At 42.0% G+C, this 24,143-nt stretch overlaps 2 protein-coding genes across 3 annotated transcripts in view; one reads left to right on the top strand and one right to left on the bottom strand.

Moving 5' to 3' along the window:
• Positions 1 to 1,585: 1,585 nt before the first annotated feature.
• Positions 1,586 to 9,160, top strand: rnf32 (ring finger protein 32). Its single transcript, XM_085763617.1, has 7 exons — positions 1,586 to 1,667; positions 2,232 to 2,472; positions 2,555 to 2,697; positions 4,054 to 4,211; positions 4,425 to 4,533; positions 7,880 to 8,047; positions 8,924 to 9,160. Exons 1-7 carry the CDS (start codon positions 1,653 to 1,655, stop codon positions 9,152 to 9,154), a joined length of 1,065 nt encoding a protein of 354 aa, XP_085619743.1. The 5' UTR covers positions 1,586 to 1,652; the 3' UTR covers positions 9,155 to 9,160.
• A 717-nt stretch (positions 9,161 to 9,877) lies between these two features.
• The window catches only part of lmbr1 (limb development membrane protein 1), a 33,432-nt gene continuing 19,166 nt past the window's right edge, over positions 9,878 to 24,143 (bottom strand). For both annotated transcript variants that reach the window (XM_085763615.1, XM_085763616.1), the window contains 8 exons: positions 23,427 to 23,516; positions 22,298 to 22,374; positions 21,741 to 21,818; positions 17,632 to 17,705; positions 17,270 to 17,360; positions 16,529 to 16,595; positions 13,219 to 13,380; positions 9,878 to 12,690 (listed from right to left, as the gene is read on the bottom strand). In XM_085763615.1, the coding sequence (XP_085619741.1) occupies positions 12,605 to 12,690; positions 13,219 to 13,380; positions 16,529 to 16,595; positions 17,270 to 17,360; positions 17,632 to 17,705; positions 21,741 to 21,818; positions 22,298 to 22,374; positions 23,427 to 23,516 (725 nt within the window). In that variant the 3' untranslated portion in view covers positions 9,878 to 12,604. The remainder of the gene's footprint in view (positions 12,691 to 13,218; positions 13,381 to 16,528; positions 16,596 to 17,269; positions 17,361 to 17,631; positions 17,706 to 21,740; positions 21,819 to 22,297; positions 22,375 to 23,426; positions 23,517 to 24,143) is intronic.

Raw genomic sequence — 24,143 nt, forward strand, 5'->3', positions numbered from 1 at the left:
CATCAGCTCTTTGCATGTCATGGTGAGTTTTCTTTTCAAAAATACCACAGATCAGGTAAAGAGGTCCAGGGGGAAGAAAGTTAAATAAAAAGCTCTTTAAAATGGTATTCATAAAGAAAAAGACAAACAGTGTCCCTGTTGAAAATAAAAGCGCACACTGAAATCCATTCTGATGACAGTTGGAAGAATGCAGGCTTTATGGGGGACTTGAGCCCCATCTTTGCCATATCTTTTAAGCATGATTATTTACTTAAAACAACAAACCAAAGCCCCAAGTCTGGCATTGTGGACGACAGGCCTTTGATTGAGCTCTGAGCTTGAATTCTTAACTAATAAATTGTTCCACGCTTTTGTCTGGGGCATTAACAGCAGTGGTCTGCGTTTTTCTTGCCCTAATCTCAAGAATGCAGCAGCCTCTTGAGAAGCTCAGGGGTTTCCTCCTCTCCCAGAGCCAGGTCTTCACTTTGTTTTCTTAGAGGACTCCCTGGATTGACAGCCCTCACCGTTAGCCCTCTCCTCTGCCATCTGTTTTCACTGATTCTGACTGAGCACATCAAAGTCAATCAAGACTGCAAAGCATTTTAAAAGTCACACACCCCTGCACTGTGTGTGTGAAATAAAGCAAACTTTTCATCGGGCTCACAAGAAGAGACGGTTTGGGCTGTGTGTTTGTGTGTGTGTATGGTTTTCCATGTAAAGGTGACCTGTGAGGGATCCCTTAGCTCACAGCACAGGTATGAGCAGCTTAGCTTTGTTCAACGCCTGCTCTGACGACAGCTCGGTGAGTCACCTAGACACATAGACTAACCTCCTTTGGTCAGGTTCCAACTGTTCACTGACACCTTCCTGACAATAAAATAATCATTAGTGAGACTGAGACACAGCATGTAGTTTTCAAAGAGCAAAATTATCTTTGCATGGTGATAGAAGGGCATAGAAAACCTTGTAAATGTTAAACTATCAGCAGTGTTGTAGGCTAATCCATGCATGAAATAGTGTAGAAGTTATGGTATAGGTACAAGTGAGCTACAGGTATCTTTAACATCACAATTAAAAGCACTGATTATGCACAACAATGGACATATTCCTATTGTATGCAACATTATTTGATTATTGTTTCAAATGAATTGTCAGATAAAGTGGTGTAAAAAACAATATTTCTCTCAAATCTAATGATGTAACAATAAAGTAACATAATATGGAAGTACCTACTAGACTAAGGTAGAAAACATCTAAATTGCACCACAACATCTGGGAAAAAGTCATGGAGGAGGGATGGAGTATTGTTGTTGTACTCTCATTTCTTGTTTTCCTGTTGATTTCAATTATGAATACTGAGTTTTTGAGATTATTCTTTCATTTCTTGATCTGTTAAAATGTATGTTCTCCACACTTCACCACCATTAAGGACACATCAAGTGAAAAATAATAATTTTCATGCTTTGATGAATGCAAAATTACCCATTTACAGTGTTTCAGGGTGCAAACTCATCACACAGTTCAATCACAGTGAATTTGGCTTAGAAACAATAACCAATCAGCTAAGCCAGAGTGCTTATATCAGCCAATCAGAGGCAGCGATGAGGCTCCGCGATGGTGACGTAACGGGCGGGGACAGGTTACCTGGTAACCACTCAAACACTGTCGACAGGATGGCAATGCGGAAGGTTTGGACCTAAACTCCTCTACACGCCACTTTGTTATTTGTTCAGTAATGAAAATGTGCTAAAATATAAAAACTATATACGACGTATATCTTCCCATCGCTGTCTTCTTCTTAATCTTTAAACTCTTTCGGTGTTGTGTTGCAAAATTAAGTTTACGTCGTCTGTTTTTCACCTGCTAGTTTAATTAATTAGATAGCGAACACCTGCGTTAACTGAGCCCCACGCGGTCCAGTTCAATAATAACCAAAATATCGTTTTATTCAAGTGTAGAATGAATTAGACTTCCCCTTTTTTGGGAAACCAGAGGAAGATTATATCCAAGCTTTCTCTGACATAATGAATTGCAGCATTAGTGAATAATCTTGACTAATTATAGCATTTCCATTTGGCCATGCAGTAATTTACCCCTGAAGCTTTGTCCTGACAGTATGTTTCTAGAATATGTGGTTATTTTATCGCTGTTTACCTACCTTGTTCTGAGATAAATATCTACATTTGGTACATCGCCCATGTTATGAATTTGATTTAATTTTATATAAACACAGTGATGAATGTCTTTTACAGAGCTTGAAGTCCAAAGCAGGCAACAAGTTGGTGATGACCTCCGTTGCCTTTCAAGACCATATCAAACGGACTCTGTTGCTTCCAGATTTGTTATTATCACACTCATTACCATGCTGCAAAAGAAACACACCTAGAAATCCACAAGGCAGAGGAGAAGTGGAGGGGACGGGGTCACAGAGTCCGGATGGAGGAGATGAGACAGAATACATGCTTGATCCTGCTCCACCTCCTTTAACATTAGGTAGCACAACCTTTTAATCCGTCTTGCAGTTAAATACTTTCATCCATGAAAATCCTACCACTATATTCCCTCTATGTTTTAGCTCAGAAACTGGGTTTGGTGGCTTCCCCAGCAGAGAGACTGACAGAGGATGAATGGATGCAGGTCAAAGCGAGGTCTATCCAACAGCAGGGTTCAGCTCAACCCTGTGCAATATGCAGGGAGGAGTTTCGCCTTCAACCTCAGGTATTCCTCCAACACAGTTGCTTCTGTTAATACTCAGTGAGAGCTATTTCTTTCTTTCTTTCTTTCTTTCTTTCTTTTTTCTTTCTTTCTTTCTTTCTTTCTTTCTTTCTTTCTTTCTTTCTCTTAAACTTGTTTCCAATGTTCTGCGTCTGTCCTCAGGGAAACCTGTGTTTCCGCATACACATGAGCACACAAACATACACACAAAGCCCCCTGCCTGCAGTTCCTGTATGTTCTAATCTGTGTAGACAACTGTACAAATTTACCCATACTGCCTTGGAACTCAAGTGTGACGTGATGATGTAGCAATCAGTGTGTAACTGTGAGGGTCATTCAGTCTTTTACACCTTTCCGATCCCCTTTTAAGATGCCAATCTCCTCAAGAATGTGGGACTAGAATAGGCGGCCTCACAAAGCACAGTTGCCATAGATGCACGTGTAAATATTAGTTTGACTCAGGGAAAAAAAAAAGTTAATTAGAGCCTGCTAACAAGGGAAAGTGACAAGAGGGAATCTTTGTTGATTTGGCATTTTCCTGGAAGCCTTCATATTGTAACAATGCCACTGTGCTACAGACTTGTTGTCGCATTCAAGCATTAATATGACAATGAAAAATGCTTACAACAGCAATGCTCTGAACCAGTTGTTTGAGCAGGAATCTGTGTTTCTCTAATCTGCTCATATAATTTTAATCCCAACAATAAATTGTCTCTACGAGGTTGAAGTTCCTCTGCTTTCTGTTGCATTTTTTATTGTATTTCTTTATTGTATGTCTGGCCTTAAACTGCAGCTTGTGCCCTTAAAATGTTACGAGAAATGAGATTTCTCCCTGGTCTAATGGCTTGTGGAGCTCTTGGAAATTGTACACTGCAGGGGGCCCTTTCACTGGTGATGGAGTGTGTTGGTCAGGCCAAAAACAATAGGAAATCAATATGCCTTTCCTCTGCCCTCTGGAGATCTGAGTAAACTGGTTTGTGTGCAGAGCCCCATAGCTGTGGCCGTCTCCTTTCAGACGATAAAAAAGCCCCTCTCACAGGTAGGAGACTATAGTCCAGGTCCCAGCCGACCCACTGGGGGTCATGCTGACTCCCTCTATCCCCTTGGCAAATAACACTTAAAGGCAGATTCACATATGTGCATGAACACACACAGATTTAGCTTAAAGCTCACATACACACACCACATACTGTATATGATATACTGAATGAAAGCCTTTCTCAATACACATCCTCAACCTCAACCCATGCAATCTCAACTCTTGTGGGTAGTTTAGTCACTGCTTCTTGATTTACAGCAGGAGTGATTCTACTAGTGTGTAATATAAAATAATTAACATCTATGTGTGTCCCTTTTCAGGTGATGCTGTCTTGCTCGCACGTTTTCCACAGAGCATGTCTGCAGGCCTTTGAGAGGTTTTCTGGGAGGAAGTGCTGCCCCATGTGCAGGAGTGAGCAGTATGAAACACGGGTGATACACGATGCAGCTCACCTCTTCAGACACTGTTGTGCTACCAGGTGAATGCACGAAACAAGAAATGCAAAATCAAACATCAAAAATTAGTTTTGGTATCTTCAAATGAAGGTATCAACGCAGAACCTCAGACTAAGAATTTTACATCAAACTATCTCATCAAGTTATTTGTATAACACTGCAGCATTGTTTTATGTTGGCTGTAAGACTATCTAATTGTTGGTTCTTTGTTGTGGATGTGTTTTGTGTGTGCATAGAATTCAAGCATACTGGCGAGGCTATGTTGCTCGAAAGTGGTACAGACATGTGAGGAAAACAGTTTGCCCAAAAGACGAACGGCTGCAACGCAAATTCTTTGAGGCCAAGGTGAGTTTGGACTTCTCATCTCTGAAGTGATAGTGTCAGGATCTCAGAGATTCATCATGCTTCTTTTACCATGATGAACATGCACAAGGTCACATCGCCTTCCTCACGTCTCATTGTCCTCTTACATATCACTCTGACATTCTCTGACCGTTTAGCTGGTTGGATAAAGGCTGTGACGAACATCACATCTTGAGGGTTGAGACATGGGTCTCAGGGACTCGCTGACCCTCACTGCTAACCCACACACACACAAACACACACCTTCACCTGCTCTCACCCTCTTGAGCTCCTTTGATGCTTTGTGAATCATACGCTGTTTGTTCACTAATGTGGAGAGAGTTTTGTGTTTTAGTCAAACAGTCTGGGAATTCTGGGGTCAACACAAAAAGCATGATGTCTCCTGCGCATGTTTGGGTCTGGTATTCCTTCATCGATCAGTGTGTGTAGCGCTGTGACTGAGTTAGACAAGAAAGGGTGAAGAGGTGAAGCTGGCCAGGGTGTTTGGATAACTGATGCAGGTTGTCATTTCAGGCTTTGTTCTCTTGTCCCATTTCAAAGCTACAAGTAACGCAACCACTGCACTCACTGGAGGGGATATTTAAAAGTGTCTGACCGATGGTCTTCAGAGCTGCCAGTGGAAGGGGTCTTTTGACTCTCAGGCTTGTGTTGTCTTCACGGTAGCTCCCAGGAAAAGGGAACATTGCCACCTAGTGAACCTCCCCCGGCTGAGGCCTTGGATGACCAAAGATGTCACTGATCATTTTTATCTTAATGAGATATCCGTTTTTCAAAGTTGCAGAGTCATTTCTTATACATATTCCTCCAATGGCACGACTTTGAAATAATCATAGCTCCAACACATGTTCTGTGTGTCCAGCAACTTCAAGAACAGGCATATTTATTTGTGTTTGGGGTGTTGTAATCATGCAGAGTGCTCCTGTGCTTCAAAGAGGCTGATAAAGCAAAAGTGACATATGCATGAGGGGCCACACTTATAATGTGTTGCAAGGGTCGAAGTGTCCTACCCATCCCCCTGTCAGTCTCTATCATCCTGCATATAAACCATGCCTTAACATGTCACATAAAGAAAGACACAGCGTTTACTGAGCCAATTAACTCTGTTCTAACACATTAGGCCATGTCCAGGTCCACATGCTCGTGGATGGAGTCACAGGAGCTGTCAGACACTTTACATCCAAGTTGTGTGACTCAGTGGTCGTGGGTGGTCATGAGATTGTCTCATATCTTTTGTCACACCGAGGATGATCTTCAAGAGCTGTGAGCTGTGCAACACAGTGCTGAAAGGTCTGATTGACTTGATTTTCTAGGGGAAGACTTATTTGCTTAGCTGACTGTAATGCAAACAGGCGTGTTAGTGCTGGGCTGGAACCTGTGTGAGACGGAGAAACCCATTCTCTAAGCTTTCCTTGTGATAGCAAGAGGCAATAAAGCATCTTTGTACCATGTAGCCCCAGGTGTTCCCTGTGGTGGAAAAAAAAAAAAAAAACGTATCAGGTCAGTTTCAGAACTCTTATCAGCTGATACCGATGCCCAGCTTTCAATTTTTACTCGCTTCGGAGGTCCGACCCTGAGTCAACACATTACGGGGGACACTACCGACATCTAGATGGATTGCCGTGAGATAACGCCTCTGCGCTCCACCTCCTCTTCCCCTTCTGTGTCCTCTTCTGTCCCCATCAACTGTGGAGCAAGGCAAAGTTCACCAGAGGCTGTACTGTTTGCCTTGACTGTCGAAAAGTCAGCCAGGCTCATAAAAGCCTCCATCCGAATGGTTAACAGTTGTTTAATTAGTGATAAAAGCCTGGCTGTAAAGCAATTCTCATGTCACTGTGGCAGGCTAAAGGATGGTGTGTGTGTTTGTGTGTGTGTGTGTGTTTGTGTGTGTGTGTGTGTGTGTGTGCGTGCATGTGCATGTGGGCGTGTGTGTCAGAAACAGAGAAAACAAGTTTATTTATGCAAACAGGTACCAAGGAAAATGCTACATATTACATTATCTTTCCCCGATGTATTATCACATTAATAGTGAACTGCAATTACAATTATTTAATTGTTCAATTCATTTTTCAAGCAAAATTTCCAAAGCAGTTTTTCAGTTACGACATTTTATCGACAAAATGATTAATTCCAATAAATAATCAGTGGTTTTAATCAATCAGTTGCAGCCATACGTTAATTTATAGTCTGTCATCACATTCACTTACTGAATGAGTAAAAACATTTCTATCGCAGGGCCTGCTGACTTTGTTAGTTTCTCTGGAACTTTTAGTCACATTTCATGGCCTTCATCAGTGGTTAGAGTTTCCTCAGTTGCCATGGAGATGGTTAAGTTATATTTTGATTATTGTTGCTTACTCTGTATGCAGAAATGTGTGGTGTTTGGTCAATTGCAAAGTGCCTTTGAAACTTACAGTGTATAAATAGCCCTTTCATTTACTATTGAATATATTTTGGTGTAAGCAGTAATATGCATGTGAAGGCATTAATTGTTGCTTAGCAACAGCTATTGTAAATGGGAGAAGACAGATGAATTATGAGATGACAGACACTCAAAGGCATCTTCAACATGGTCAATGGGAGATTTAAATAGTTTTCATGCACTCTGTACTTTGTCTACTATGGGATACAGAAGATTCACACTCTAAAATGAGCTGTAGAAAAACTGAGATCAAGTTCCTCAAAACAATCCTTTCTCATAAAATTTGACCATACAGCAGAAACAAAGTCACAAAAATGTTTAAAATATTTGGATTTATTATATTTCATTTATTCTGTCAACTGTCTAATCCTCTAAGTGCTTTTTCAGTCTGACAATTATTGCTGTAAAAAGTAGTAAAATCTGAATATCCATGTAAGACGTGTCTAGACTGCTAATGTGTAGAAGAGTGGCTGCCGACTGCATCGGTCCAGCAAAGTCGCAGTAAAATTATATAGACACTAATTAGAGGTTATTTCATCGGAAAGAAATTGGTAACTCCATAACACTTTATTTGGAGTGATTAGTAGTTAATTCATTAGTTTTCACTGTGTACAAGACAGCGAGAGAACATGTTTATGTGAGCGTGTGTGAAACAGAAAAAGTGTCAGAGATATGTGTGTTTCCATGTTTCCCAGCACTGTCTTCCTTTTTTTACTGGTTTCCATTAATTCTCTATGTTAGTGGGAGACGTGACTGTATTGATCTGGCTGTTTAACAACTGCACCCTGTCAGCGTGCCTCAGCCATTACAATACACACACACAATTAGCCTTCGCTGAAAACACGACTCTATTGTGTATCTGAATGAAACATGCCTCCTTTGTGCCAATAAAATGGTTTTTCTAATTAGTTGCAGGAGTTGAATGACAGCTTTGTCCGATACTGTCACACTGACACGGAGGCTTTTCTGAGTGATATCGACCGCTCCCTGTCATCAAGCAGACGAGTGTTCCAGCAGCTGGAGAGAAAGAGCGTCTCTGAGCCACAGGAGAACGACTGGGACCGAATACAGAGCCAGGTCAGGAACCAGACACACTCCGCTGAACCAGAAGCCGTTTGTATCATTGAACATGGCCCTGTGAAAATATCTAATCCCAGTCTGATTCTTCTTCACCCTGCCTTGCCTTTTCCTTGACATGTTAACGCTTGCATGGGGGCGACAGCATCACAGCTGCTATATAGAAAGTACACGTCTCTCCTGAGGTTATCATTCACTTTACCAAATGAATGGCAGTGGGAAGGCAAATAATCCTCTGTGTTTACAAAAAACACGAGCCAGCCTGATAATGCACGGCAGGCTTTTCATCGCCTGGACTGCCGCGGAGGAACTGAAAAGACATTAAGATTTGCTGTTCCATAAGGCTCCATTGTTGGCTTTCATAGCAGCCAGTGCCATTTTCCACTGAGGGGGTGGGGTGTGTGCAAAGAAGATGTCTTTTTTTTTTTTTTTTTTTCTGGTGTGAAAAGGGTGACTACAAGGCAGGAGTGGCTCAGCCTTGACATGGAGTATCAAACAGTGAATGTGCTTTCAACACATACCTTGCACCTTTTTTCACGGGTGCAAACTCTATAAAGCAGAGTGCAGCTCGATACGAAACATTTAACAACAGGGCATGTTGGCCCCCAAACACAGGTAGCTGTCTTTGGTTAATCACTGGTGAAGCTGTGCGTGTGTTGCTTTGTTTTTATAAGGATCACTGGTAAACGTGTTATCACCTCCTGTTGGATCAAACCTGTCAGCTGCCAACAGATTTGCTTCAGAGTCCTTTGAAGTTAGGTGGTCTTTTATTACTACCTGATAGTTGTATTTAATGGAAATGGGGATGGGAGTTGTAAAAATGTACTGAAGGTAGTTAAAAAACCTTGTTGTTGTTGTTGTTTCAAACTCTGAAAGGTAATCCAGAGAGGTGTCTGGGACTGCCCCATCTGCCTGACTGCACTGCGCAGCCTGAACCCTCCAGCAGACACCAGCAGATCCAACCATCAGCAGCACAGACGAACCGTGCTCCTCTCGTGTTCTCACCTCTTCCACCTGCTCTGTTTGGAAGCCTTTGAGACCTTTACTGCAGACAGCAGACCCTCGTGCCCCTTGTGCAGATCTGTCTACCACAAAAAACCTCTCTAGACCAGGTACAGATTTTATTTATATTATATCATCATGTAGGATCTACAAGCCCAACTACCCATGTGCTTGGAATAAAAAAAATATTGCATTTTTAGGAAAGAATTTGGTAGGGGGAAATACTAGTAGTATTAGATTAAACTGGATCTGCGAGACAATTAGCTTAGCTTAGCATTAAGATGGAAAGCAAGGGAAAACAACTAGTTTGGCTCTCTCCAAGTAAAAGCAACCCTGTTTTAAAGCTTCACATTAGGAACTGCAAAAATGAAAAATATGTGCTTTTACTGGGTGTTGTGTAAATATTTCCTCTAACTCAGCAGCTTGGTGCAGCGACTCTCTCCACCATAGACTCAGGAATGGTCACTGTGGTCAGGCATTGTTGCTAAACAATAGTTAAATAATGCAACTCCCCATAAACCCACAAGCTGTCATTTTTACGCTGTGTATGAGTTATTAAGTGAGATATAATTTTTTGTGAGTTTTAGTGCTGCTGATGGTCTTATTTGTTTAAACTCTGGACAGCACAAAGCTAGTTGCTCCCCCTGCTTCCAGACTTAATGCTAGGCTAAATGAAAGTCATATAGCTCTGTGCCAAGTGCAAAACAAGGAAATGGTGATGTCCTTCTTATCTAAGTCTCAGCAAGAGCACTTTCCCAAAAATTTTAAATATTAATTTATGACATTTATTACCACAGCCTATATCATAAAATGATACATGAAAAGATATTGAAGCATTTTCTACTTTTATTTGCAAACACAAAAAACATCAAAAATAACAACATAAATTTAGCAAACTGAGAAATTGTAAAAAATACATTCACAAGACATGTACCAAAAATTACATGCAGAGACCGACTGACATACAGACAGAAAAATAAAAGCTGCTTCACTTACAGTACAGGCCAAGTCTCAACTTTTGAACCCCCACACACACAACACAGATGTACCAAGAAGGCAACCAGAAAAGCTCGCTTGAATAGAAAACGGACCCGTCAGCTCTCACCTCAGAAGGTACTGCGAGGAGCATGATTGTGGTGTGTTACTGGGGGTGTGATGCCTCCCTGCCAGAGTCCAGTGTTACCACAGCCTGCAGCTGAGTGGATGGAAGCACAACTATAATGGAGTTTTTTTTTTAAGTCCATTGAGCTGTTTTAGTGATTGTAGCTCAGCCAGATCAAGTAATACAACCCTTCCATTCATATATATCCTTTTTGCTTTACCAAATCACCTTGTGCCATCTTGATTTTTCACAGTATCTAATGATCAGCAGGCTCCTAATGTCAATAAAACAGCTGAGCATAGCAATGTGAGCATGAGATAGCATTCAACATACTAGAAAACTACCAACGTTTCTGCTCGTAAAGAATTTGGGTAACCTGGACTCTTACGCTGATGTCTTTCAGATCAGAAACAAGGTCCTGCTTTAGGTTTAGGATGGTATGAGCTGTTCAGGTTCAGTTCGATGACTATGAGTCGTTTGAGAATTGCAAATCTTTTCTTAGATCCAGTCTTTGTAATATAGCAACAACCAATGGTAGACAGCTTTGATGTAAAACATTCCCTGTCCTGAGAAACAAAAGTTTGAATGCATATATAAATAAAAATACTTACTTCCTTTTTTTGTCATCATGTCATATTAGTCACCATAAAAACACATGACATCTATAACATCATAAAAACATAATTTCAGTCTGATCCTAGCAAGTGCTCAAGTTTAATGGGTAATGACCGAGTCTGTGACAACATTCATGGCAAAAAAAAAGTTTATATCTAGCTGGCTTTAGACTAAAAACTCAGCAGAGTACAGGGGGTCACAGTGGAACTGTCAAGAGACAAAAAATGTACATGAACACTTATGAACATGTACAGAGACGGACTACACAGAACAAGAAACAACCTTAACATTAAGCCTGTGAGATACTTGTCGTATAAGGCATTTAAGGTGGTTCTGGAGACGAAGAACATCACAGTTCAAAGGATTATGCAGCAATACGACGACATGTAAATGGGGCCTGAGTCACCAAGTCTTGCTACCATCTGCACTCATTTTTCACTCATGCACTCTGTATGTGAAGACTGTTACAGGTTTGCCTTTGATTTAGGTGTTTATTAAAAAAAATATATGTCCAAACAACAAAATACAGATTGCTTAGTGAGTCAGCCCCTCAGCGGGCTCACTGAGAGCCCAGTATTTACATAATGCAATAGAGGTATGAAACACACTATAATATGTACATGTAAAAACAACATTTGCAAAAAATGACAAATCTGATGAATCTTTCTGTGCCCTCTGAATTTAAAATAATTTTTTGGGGGATCAGCAAAAAAATATGACAACATTTTCTTACTATGTGCATAATAAAATGTTAGGAAATATAACCACAGGCTCAGCTCCAAATGCACTAAAGCATCTTGCTCACTGGGAGTGAAGTGGATAAAAATCCCATATAGCTTCTCATTTGTAGATTAGCTCAAGTCAAATCTAGAGCACCTAAAAAAAAGTTCTTACCCTACTTCGTACAAACTAATGACATCATCAATAAAGTTAAAGCGCACTTGAGTAAAGCCAAAAAAAGGAGAGAAAAAAAAAAGACAAATGACAGCATGAGTGCTAAAATCTGAGGCCCATCAGTAACTACAGTGCCAATGCATACAATGTGAACTGTATTGATTCTGTGCAGTTTCATGTACTGGCTGTGATGTATGTGAATAAGTGACTTCTCTCATGCTTCACAAAGCACTTTTGTTGTTTTCTTATTGTGATAAATTAAAAATGACACTGTCGCCTTATCATGCCTGAACCAGTTTACACAGCAATCAGCGACCAACTATTAAAGACCATAAACTGCAAGTGCTCACTGACATCGATTACCATGGACATACTGACATTAGAAAATGAGTCTAACGGAACTGTGGAGGCTTATTTACTATGCTGAACACAGCGGAAGAGCAGAGTGATGGAAAAAGAACCCACTGCCTTTTAGTTAGATGTAAGACTTAAAATAAGACAGAAGGTGCATTGTTTCACCTGCCGTACCCTCTTGCTTTTGTCTAGTGCAGCTTGAGGAGGTTGTAGAAGAATACCAAGTAGCAATGCTGGGGGGGGGGGGTGTCCTGAAGCAAGAGATGGGTGGTTTAAAGTCACAGTCGCAGTTGAGGTCAACATCAAGGTCACTGCAGTGATGCCAGTCTATTTCACTCCTCAGTCGCATCCCTGGCTCTGTCCCAGCTTCCATCCGAGACGCAGAGGATGGAATGTCACGAAGCTAAATTGCTCTCAGCCTCCATTTGCAGCATCCGTCAGACACTGCCTGGGTTTATTAAGTTCCTTCCAATCCCTTTCACCTTTCAGCAGTCAGGCAGTACTGTTGAAATCTCCCTTTGGCTATGCTAAGGTGTGTGTGTGTGTATGTGTGTGTCTGTGTGTGCATGTGTGTTGATCTGTCGTCCCTTTCACAGAGTTTTCTGATGCCCGTTGGCCGAGAGCTTCCCAGATTCAGGGTCTGTGGGGCTGTTTGACAGTTGCAATTTATCCAGACCTGGGCAGGAGGAGATAAGGGAGAGAAATCTCATTAAAAAGCCTCAGACTTTCACTTAGACAGAAGTATTGATGTGCTTTTTTCCCCCTCAGTCCTTCTGTCTGACATTTTCTAACCCTATCCCACCCTATGTATCAAACATCCAGGCCCTGTCACCACAAGCCTTTGAGACTAGCCCCATCCTCTGTCACATGTCAGTCCCGCAGCATATTGGATCTTGCTGCAATTTCTTCCATTTTGTCACTTCAGGTTGTGCTGTCTGAGAGAAAAAAACACTATCTCCCTCCAAAGCCACAGCATAGGTTTCTGCTGGCGGTGTTTCAGACCCAAACCTTTGTGGATTCCAAATTAGGATGAAATTGAGTAGTCAAAGTCTTCTGAATAAGATTCCTCTTTCTAATCTACACAACTTCCACCATATCAGTGGGAATATTCTTTGTTAAACATTGCTTGATAATGTAGTATAACAAAAGATGATGAGAAGCCTCGGGACACATAAATAACAAAAAGATAAACAGATAAATTTACCTAAAGCCTTTAGGAGCTCCTCCCGTACTGCTGAGGTGAATTTTCTCACCAAACAAAGTGTTGTCACGACAGCAAACAGCATGTTGTATGAAAGGACAATGTAAAGGTTCCCAAGCCAATTAAATCTCCCAAAGTCTCCCAAGAGATCAAACCTGGTGATACCTGTGAAGAGAGTGACACAATAAGTGACAGGGTGGACAGCAAATCAACAGGTCACTACTGATACAGAACTGTGACAATGCAGTAACCAGCTCAGTATGACCTGACATGACTCTTTCTAAAAAAAAAAAAAAGGTGTGATGGCTGATTATTATTCCCCTGGGGTCTAAATTATAACAAATTCCAGACAAAACACAAAACCCCAAGAAAATGCAAGAAGGGAAGTTCCTGCATGACAAAGTGTGTATTGTATTCTTGAGCAAAATTCTCCTCTGCAAAAGTGAGTAATACTAAACATAGGTTGGTAGGCTTTTTGTTACTGATTTTAAGGATACTTATTTTGGTTTTTGGGTATAAAACCCATGTAAATCGTGTCGATTTTTCTATTTGTGATCCCATATGGCCAAATTGAGAGATCCACCCCCAAGTCTTCCACAAAATCAAACTCAATTGTGGACAATTCACCTGAGGCAGCCACAAAGTCAAACTATGGACAGACAATCTTGTGTCTGTGATTTTTTGAAAGATTTTCCCCAAGATTGTATAGGTTACTCTCTCAATGTCCAGTATGTTTAACATCAAGCTTTTTCTTTCTAGACTTTAAAAATAAATATGCTGACAAATTCCAGATTTTATTGAAAGAAACAAATCTATTCTTTCTTAAACAAACACGGCAAAGTTGTGTGCTCATCTCCATCCTTTGACTGTGTCTTAGTTAGCTGTGCTGTATTGTAAGGGCTGTTCCCTCTGAGAGAAGACAGAATGGGTGACTAAGTATAGCAGCAAAGGTGCAGGTGGACATCTCTCTCCCAGGACTTTCAGACAGAGATAAAGGAGCTGTTTCTCCTGTAGACTCCTCTTAGCTCCACACTGCTACACCGATTCCAAACCATCTGTCACAGCTGCTCACATGCTGCTGGAAAGCCACCAGCGCCCCATTGTTTCCCTGCTTATCCACTTAGTCCTGCCAATCCACGTTTCTGCGCCCCACCACAAGATGAGCTAGCTGCACCGTCCAATAACAACCGTATTGTAGGGAGATAATTAAGCTGTTGTGTGCAATTATATTCAATGCTTCTAGTGGTACTCTTGGTCTTGATGTTAATTTTACATCCAACATTGACCGAGGAAATGGATGCATCAATATGTTAAATCCATGCATGCACCGCAGTCACCCCCCCCCTCAGTCCTCAGTGTGTAGAAATGATATTGGGATGTGTGAGACTGAAGAGACCCTGGTCTCTGGACATTCTACTGCTCCTGTAACATCTTCACAACCTCTGTCGTCAATTAGATTGGCCAATCGATTTGGTGTCTTGAGAGATGTATTTACAGCCGCAGTAAGCAGTTTGCAAGCATCAAGGACCTTTAACAAAATTGCCTGTGAAGAGACAGGGAGAGAGATGATGGAGACCTGAGTCGATACAGCTTGCCACTGTGGTCTGGCTAAATTCATTTCTAATGCCAGAGGTTTTGATCTCGGTTTGGTAATTTGTGAAAATCTAATAGGGGGTAAAAAGATTATTGGCATTTGAAATGTCAGGATACAGTGGCAGAGATGGAGACATTGGCATGCAACTGGTTGTGCATTCAGGATGAACTTTTTTCGTCCCTGTATGTGATCATCTTTGCTGAACAGTTTTTAAGAAAAGGAGGCTCCTTTAATGATGTCATACACACCGAAGACAAATGAACAAGATGTTGATCTTGGTGGTTTAAGCAACCAGCCAGAAACAACTGTGGCATCTCCCATGGTTTCTTGTCAGTATCTCTTCTACTACAGCCAATGATTGTCCAACAAAAAGCAAAATAACACACAAAACATTTAAAACTACATTAAACCACTGCTTTGCCCTATAAACCATACAAAATCCAAGCTCAATCAGCGCAGTCAGTTGATTTTCTCTTTCTCTCCCAAGTGTAACAATCTACCTGTAAACAACGTAAAACAACCATTACCTGCGTGTGAACTGCCTCTGAAATTTCTTACATTATTTCCCACTGTATTGTTAAAACAGACAGGATTCAGCAAACTGTTTTGTAGTAGGAATACAGTTCCTTATTCTTTCGTACAGTGCATTCTTCCCACACTGACAGAGACGCACACAAAAAACACCTCACATCAACACACAAAACCTTTTCTTGTCTCTTAACATCTCACTTCGTCACACTCAACTCTCCATGTCTTTTTTTTTCTTTGCTGGGAGGCTTTTTTTTTCTTCAGCTCTGTCTCATGCATTTATTCCTTTTCATCTATTCAGTGTCACAAAGCAGAACCTGTTGATATTTTGTAAAGCTCCCAATGAGTCACTGTATGCTTGCTCCGTCCCATTCTCCCACTCTGTTGGTCTCTCTCACACACACATACACACACAGAGTAGTGCTATTTGAACAGCTGTGCTCTGCACTCTGCATGTTTATTAGTACCATTGTGATGGTGCTGCTCCTGTCATTTTTCCCCCTTCTCCCCGCACTCCTTTTCTAACGTCACTATGGGAAACTATAGGAGAATTCAACTTGCTAACCTTAATGGTCTGGTTTGGTGATGGCACTGAATGCGGCTGTGGGGGAGGAGCATTTATTTTTTCTAGTTGGTTGTAGCAAGGTCATGATGACACCTCTGAAAATTCCGTTCAATCTACACACACGTGAAAGAATTTGTTTTTACATTTTGAGAAATAGGATTTTCCTCACTTCTACTAAACATGAAGCCACAACCACTGACAGCTTAGTTTAGCATGAAACGTGGAAATAGAAAACGGCTATCCTTGCACGGTGCAAAGGTTTAAAAAAAAGTCCACCTATCAGCTTCTCTCAAACTCGATAATTAACATCTTGTTTAATCTGCGCAAAAACTGAAATGTATAAATAACAAGTTGCAGTTTTGGAAGGTTCTTATATGTAGGATTAATTCTTGAATGAACATGGCAATTTTAGTTAAGTTTAGTTTAGCTTGATCTTGGCTTATTTTTTGTTCAGCTAAGCTAAACTAGGCTAAGATAAGATAAATGTCTGTAGCTTGTTATCAAACTCCTCAAACTCTAAACAACAAAATAACTTCCCAAAATGTCATTCTATTCTTTCACCATTTCATTGATGCGTGCTAGGTGTGAATACGCAAATTAGCATGCCCACACATTCCTGTACTCACCTAGCGTTCTGGACATCACTGGCAGGGCTGAACTCAGGACCAAGATTGACACACAGCAACCGATGATCTAAAAAAAATGAAAACAGAAAATCTAAAATGAAATCTCACGGGGCACATACTCGCACAAGTTTTCAAGATGGAAACTAAAGAGAAGCACTGGAGGAAGAAAAAAAACAGCATTTGCACCATCAGTTTCGGCCGTGACATGGCCACACATATGCACGCACGCCACTTGATGTTAAATTGGTTCCACATATTGTACAATTAGTACCTCTGAAGTTGCTCATTACCAGGTTCTCTCCATTGTCCTTTCAAGTCCTTTCACTGGAGCGTCATGGCTAGTTAACAAGCCTCACCACTCCCAAACTCATTACCAAGTGAATAGGTGGCACTATGGGCCAAACAGAGCACACATCCTCATCCTCCTCCTCCTCCACCGCCCCCCAACCACACACACACAAACTCCACTCTTCCTCTGATGTACAAGAAAGGAACTTGCACTTTGCCAGTGTTTGCGCAACCCACAAACAAATATTGGACAGATCAACTAAAGCCATTGAGGGGCCTTGAGGAGAACATTAGTGAGCAGTGGGACTTCGGAGTGAGAGAGGGAGGCGGGAGAGCGGAGGTGGAAAATGAGGGAGAGAGATGAAACGCAGGGGGTCCCAAACACATCAGCACACTGGGAGCAATCTCAGCACCCTTTCCCCCCTCACCCCTGTCCATCCATCCCATCTTTACCGTTGTCATGGTTGTGTCATCCTGCCTGGGAGTGAGACCCTCAAAGATCCGCAGGCTATAGAAGCCAACGACAGAAGACACCATCAAGTAGCTGTTGGGAAAATCAATCAAGGAGCAAAAACAGGTCTCTGCTGGAGGCAAAGCAGCTTCCCTGAGTTGTCTTTTTAAGTTAATCCAAGTCTGCACCTTTTCACCTGCGATAAAAGGTGACGAAACAGCAGAACATGTCTTCCGGAAGGTGTCCGGCTGAACTATGTCCTAGATAAACAAAGCAGGCCGGACAATGTTGCTCTTAGCCATGGAGCATGTTACTCCGGCCACAGACAAAGGGGGAGGTGGTGGTGGGGTCACTTAAAGGATACAACATGAGGATGATCTCCAGCGCCGCCTGAGCCACGCCAAATGTGGAGAGAGAGGTGTTCCCGATGCCTCGGTCCTGGATGATGGAGATACAGACGGGGACAAATGGGTTACTCAACGTCATCACACACCGATCTTATATAAACACATCGCACATTTAAAGAAAAAAAGAAAAAAAAATCAACAACAAAAAAACAAAATGGGAAACGACAGCACTGCAGGCAGTTGCACACACATGCAATTACAGAAATCCTTCATAGTAAGTACACAGCGCATGAAGAATTTCCCCACTTGAGAAAGACAGAATCAAATTGGCAAAGTAATGAATGGAACAAGATGAAAGAGGCTCTTTTCAAATCACTGTCGATCATACAATATGTGAACAGGTGTTCAAACAAAAACGCCACATTGCTTACGGTAAGAAGAGTGTACAGGCTGAACGCACGCCAAAAACATAAAAACAACAAAACAAATACTTCAGCAAACACACCAGACAACCCACCACCCCCCTTCTCTTCCTCCTCCTCCTCCTCCCCCAAACACACACACATACACTCTCACCCTCAACCCCTAAAACCCCTTTTGAAAGTGGAACAGGAGAAAGACATTCATCTACATACACTGCACATATCGGGCATCTTTCATGTCAACTCATAAGGCATTTGCTTTTGTTGGAGAGGGCACTAGAGGTTGATGACTGTGCGGTGCAGGACACCAACACTACTGCAACCTTATGTCCATACGTACGTCCTGATCAAAACTCACTCACTGTCACTATCAACATGCACCAGTTAGAAATGACATGCATTTACAGCTCTGTTATATTTTCTGCTGCATACATGTATATAGACCATATGCAGATACAGCTGTAGTACAATACTACTGAATAACATGCAACATATAACATCAATGTTAACATGTTTATGCACAAATTTAACCACTCTTGCAATACCAACATTTTATATATATATATATATATATAACTTCAGAGTCTGTATATTAAATGTAATATTTGTATGTTTTTAATTGCATTTTATTTCTCCTTACCCACCTCGAGAGTCCTTATCTTGATTTGTTTTGTAAAAAAAAGAGCCTGAAGAAAAAGGAAAGCCTGGCAGGTTGTTTCATGCCTTTTATGCAACTGTCATCCCTGAGAGCTTACTGCAGAGCCATAGTGCAGTGCTCTTTCTCTCTTACACAGGGAATTAGCAGACAGCATCTGATGTCATTTATTAATGGAGGGCGGGCGAGCATGCATTAAGACCGCGCGCGTGTGTGTGTGTGTGTGCGTGCGTGCGCGCGCTTGCATATGCGTGTATGCGCACACTAAGGACAGCTAGCTTTCACAGTAAGCCTCCTTTCAACTCTTTACTTCTTTTCATTCCAGTAGCAGGAAGGGTGATGTAGTGTGTGTTTTTGTGTGTCAAAGAGACGGAGGGGTGTGTGTGTGTGTGTGTGTGTGTGTGTGTGTGTGTGGGTGGGGGTGGGGGTAAGGGGGGGGGGGGGGGGTATTCGTCTGTACCGCCTGCCACAGCTCAGTCAGCAAGACACATCATATTTGTGCAATACCTGCATATTGGCAAGACTGTCAGCACCTCACTCACACACACATGACACAGCTACATGTCATGTTGTGGCCGTCTGATCTCCTGTAAGAGACGGTTCCTTTTCTCGACTCACTTGATTTTAATAGACAAAACATATTAAACAACACATTTCTGGGTATGTACAGTATATTCCACCCAAGAGCTTATCCTCATACTTTTCATCTTCCTTGTTCAAAGTCCTAACACTGTCCCACCCATGATTCTTACAAATCCTTATCTACTTGCCAACCACATAATTCCTCGAGTTCTCACATATGATAGGAGTAAAACCGTCAAAAAAAACAACATGTAAATGTAACGCTTACTTTCAACTGGACTATGGTCTTGATCAAGATATCATTCCAGCGTGCCGTCTTGTTTTGTAACTGTAGGCCCAATCATCTCTCACATCTCTCACCCAACAAACCCATATATTTAAAACTGACTGATTTGCCCTCTCTATTTCTCAAATATATGAGAGAGAGAGATTCCAAGGGCATATTCTCCCATACTGTTTTCTCCAATATCACCATATTGTGGCTGTTTCTTGAGTCATTTATAACTAAAGCTACAAGTTAAGTTATGACTTTTATGTATTTAATTTTACTTTATCCTGCTATAAAAATGTCATCGCCATTTTTTTTTCCAATTTCTTAACTGGACATTTATTGGCAAAGAGTGCAACAACTGTAGTACCACTGGAACATTCACTCTCACTTTAAGACCATCTTGTTTAACTCTTTTTTTATTTCAAGAATGAATTTCCTATAATTAGTTTTTTTATTGCCAGTGAGCGAATTGATGACGATCCAGAGATGTCCCCAGTGCAGTGGGATTAAAGCTGATACAGTCTGCCATGGTTAGAATGGATTCGGTCATCCTGCTTGTACACATACATACAAATACAATTATTTTTGTCTTAGATATTCAACGGACGTGGAACAAAGGGTCATCAGACAAAAGTCAAGAAGTCCTAGTTGAGGTGGTTATGTGAGGGAAAGTCTGAAGGGCAACTTTAGTGAGGTGAAAATTGCAGTCCAGTTGTAGCTAATTGTCCATTTTACAAAATACAGTGTCAAGTGTGGTGGCTGCCAAACAGGAGGGGCTGCAGTAACAATTTTATTGGTCCCTCTTAGTGCTTGTTCATCAAGCTGTAAAACACCGTGTCCTTTGACAGAGGCAGCTCTGGTTCCCCTCCTCCTCCTCCTCCTCCTCCCCCTTGTTGTTTCTACAGCATCTTTGCATTCCCTCCTTCTCCGTCCACCTGCTTCTCCTCCCTGCTCTTCCTCTTCTTCTCTCGCTGCTCCCCATCATCGTCCCCCTGCTCTGTAAAGTTGAGCGGGGCACTGCTCAGTATGCTAAGGACTACAGAGGGATGCTTAGCTAGAAAGGAAGACAAACATTGACAGGGCACTTCCATTGTGCTCCCCCCCCCTCCCATAACAATCGGCACATCAGGGCCTCATTTGACTTTCCCACAGTCTGATTCTCTTTGCTCCGACAGAACCTCATCCAGACCTCAAACCAGCCGCGCTCTCCGTTTCTTTATATCCCTTCCTTTCCCTCCCCGGCCCTTATCTCCTTCCAGACAGCATGCAGGTAACTTTGAGGGAATTTCTACGCTACAGGGAAGGAGTTTGACAGCTGGGGGGGGTGGCAGAGTTAACAGGTGGATAGATGGATACCATATCAATATCGATTATTTTGGAGGACGAGACCCCCCTCCCTCCCCTCCACACACACACACCACCCCTTCCTTTTCCTTATAGCGCTGGGAGATCAGAGGAGTGGCCTCCATCCAGCTCAACAAACGCATAAACCATTTAGTGGGGCCACACTGTCAGGGAGGACAGCTTCAACCTGCATGACAAGTGTAATTTGGGGGATTTTCTGCGACGCGTCATGCCAAAGAAAACATCTCTGCTCAATAAAATAATTGGAATGTTGAGGGCAGCTCTGTCAGTTGCCCGCAAGACGCGAAATTAAATGAGGGAGAAATAGGATACATTATGTTGCCCCCCTTCAGACAAGAATGCAACCACAGACGCACACACACACATACACATGCGCGCGTGCAGGCACAAGCACGCACACGCACCTCTGTCACTGCAGATGAGGGGAGATAAGGAGAGCTTAAAACACATTGCATGTTAGGCGGAGATGTGAATCTCTGAGAGCCGTTCCACACGCAGTTAGTCTGCTTCACAGTCAGAGCCCTTCACCTGGCCCTGTCTGCCTTTTTTTTTGTTGCAGAAGGGGAGGAAAAGCAGCTTATTCACCCACTGTTGACTTGAGACACGTAGCTAGCTCAGTGAATCTGCACACTGCTGTGAAATGACTTTCAATGAGCTTCCAAAACAAAACCAGAGGCACAAGGTTTGGGCCTGATTAACATCTGGTCGGGGCCTTTTATTTCAGCATGCACCTGAGCATATCCGGAATTTGACTTTTGTCTCCGCCGGGAACATGGCAGGTCTGTAGTGTGTGTGTGTGTGTGTGTGTGTGCTGTTAGACAGTAGGCTTACTGTGGATCCCTTGGGCATGGCAGTCTCATCCACAAGAAGGTAGAGGATATTCAGTGCCACCATAAGAACCGAGATTGTCTGCAGACAGAAAGAAAGGAAGATAAAGATTTGTTTACACATGGTGTAATTATAAAAAAGTATCCGGTGTCATGATATAATTGGGTTGTGGGGGCCTTAAGTATGGCAATGCATAATAACTATCTTGTGATTGTTAACCGTTCCAACATTACGCTCCTCAAAACCTTGTCGTCGGGGTCGTTTGATGCACGTGCCATGCGCCTCACATGGCCTTTCTTCCTTATCTAACGCTATCGGGCGGCGTAAATAGTATTCCCACACATATAATCTATTGAAAATCACAGTTGTTGCACAGGTGGCTATTCAGCATTGTCTTAAACAGCTATTAAACAAAAGTGGTTTCCCCACCCAGACACTGTGGGAAAACTGGAAGAGGACGGGGTTTGAGGTGCAGTGTTAGTCCCGATGGCCACCAGCCAGGCTGTGTACGCCATGAGTAAACAGTTGGGGCTTAATGATAGGTCAGTCTCAGCACTCACCGTTCCTGTGAGCAGGATCAGCATCACTATGGGATACAGCAAGTTCTTCTCCCAACCTGATGCCTTCTTTCTTCTCTCTGAGAGGGAAACGAGCGTGAGACAAAGTGCGAGGTTGTTTGTCTTCAGAAATATACACACAGCCAACGCTTTAATAGCGAGAAATCATTGATGAGCTAATCTCCTTCATTACAAACCACTTTCCACCGCTGGTTAATTAACGTATTCATCAAAGACAGCTACTAAAATCTCACACCCTCTGGCTTTATTTACAGCTTGGTTTGGTAAAACATATCATGAGTGTGTCTCTCCTCTTACTGCAGCCCCCCCCCCACCCCCCACCAGGTAAGATAGACTTCATAACCTCTTTAATTAGCCACACTCATTATTGCCTTAATTAGTGGAAGCAATAATAAATCCCAGATAAAAAGAAATGCAGCAAAATGAATTATATCTTGGTCAGAATGTGTGTGTGTGTGTGTATGTGTGTGTTTGCACGTAGCGGCTGGCTAATAAGTCTCACTCTTCCAAGCCAGATGAAACATTTAAAGTTTATCTCTTCCATCTTCATCTTATTTCTACAGATCATCAGTCACATCTGTAGACTCTGATGACAGCCTGTAGACTGCACGCACTATATCTTCTATTATGGACATCCACAGTCCTCTTACAATATGCATCTGACTGCCCTCTAGTCCTACCATATTGACTTTCTTTCTCTATTTCCAACCTTGTTAGTCCTCCTTATTCTCAAAGTGCACCCACCCTGCCTGCCCGAGAAGTTTGCCAAGTGCACTTTATATGCACCATCCTTCTAAATTAATGACATCACTAAAAGGCTTGCTACAATATAAAGTTTGCATCTTGTCCAATATCCTAAGTGCCTTTGTGCTTTCCTCCCCCCACCCTGCTCCCCAAAAGGCTCGAGCCTCATTTATAATATCCTAAAATGGATGGAAAATTATCAGGCTGTTCTGGTCCAAGTCCAAATTAAGAAATTAAGGCAGACGGAGAGAAAGCGGCTGCCTGTCAGCAATATGTAAAAAGCTAATTTCTTTGGCATATAGTTCTGTGGTAGTTCAAGGTTTTAAGACAAAATATATCAGACGTGTCACAGAATACAAACACTTACCCAATTTATTTCTCTGATTTCTTATATTGTCCAACTCTTTGTTGAGCTGGTGAGTAAAGCTTCCCCGGGTGAAAGCGTATGTGGATGATCCTGCAGAGAGAAAAATCACTAACATGAATTCAATTTGTCCCACGATCGGACGTTATCTCGGGCCATAACTAACAATTACTTTCATCACGGATGAATGGGCCAGTTTTAGTTGAAGTTAAGTGCATGAAAACAGTTCAAAACCAGAAGATATTCAAATTTTAAAACAGTCTTATCTGAGGAACCCAAACCTGATTGAATGGACATAGAGCCAAAACAAATAATTGATTATCAAAGCAGTCCACTACCTGCTCAGATAACATACTAAAGTGTGAACCTCGCAGAACCACTGAAGAAACTCTTGTGTTGCAATAAAGTATTTCCAGTCAGAAAAAAAAAACAGCAGCTGGTCTCCTTATTACGAGGATGTTATCTTCTCACTCACTTGCATCTGCATATGGGGTTTGACTTTGATTAAGCAACCCCATCAAAACAAGTAATTCTGCGCAGAACATAACAATGTGATCTCAAACAAGTAAAAATAATCTCTTGTGTCAGGAGCTGTCTAGCACATGCCACAACTGGTTGAGTGGGTTGGAGAAGACAGCAAGGGATTCTCCAGGAAAACCACAAGGCCAGCTCATTTAAGGCTAATTTATCTATTTTACTCTGTTTTCCTTCCAACTTGAC

The sequence above is a fragment of the Trachurus japonicus genome, chromosome 20 (assembly GCF_045865225.1).
Source record: "Trachurus japonicus isolate A0001 chromosome 20, Traja_1.0".
In the NCBI taxonomy this organism is placed as follows: domain Eukaryota; kingdom Metazoa; phylum Chordata; class Actinopteri; order Carangiformes; family Carangidae; genus Trachurus; species Trachurus japonicus.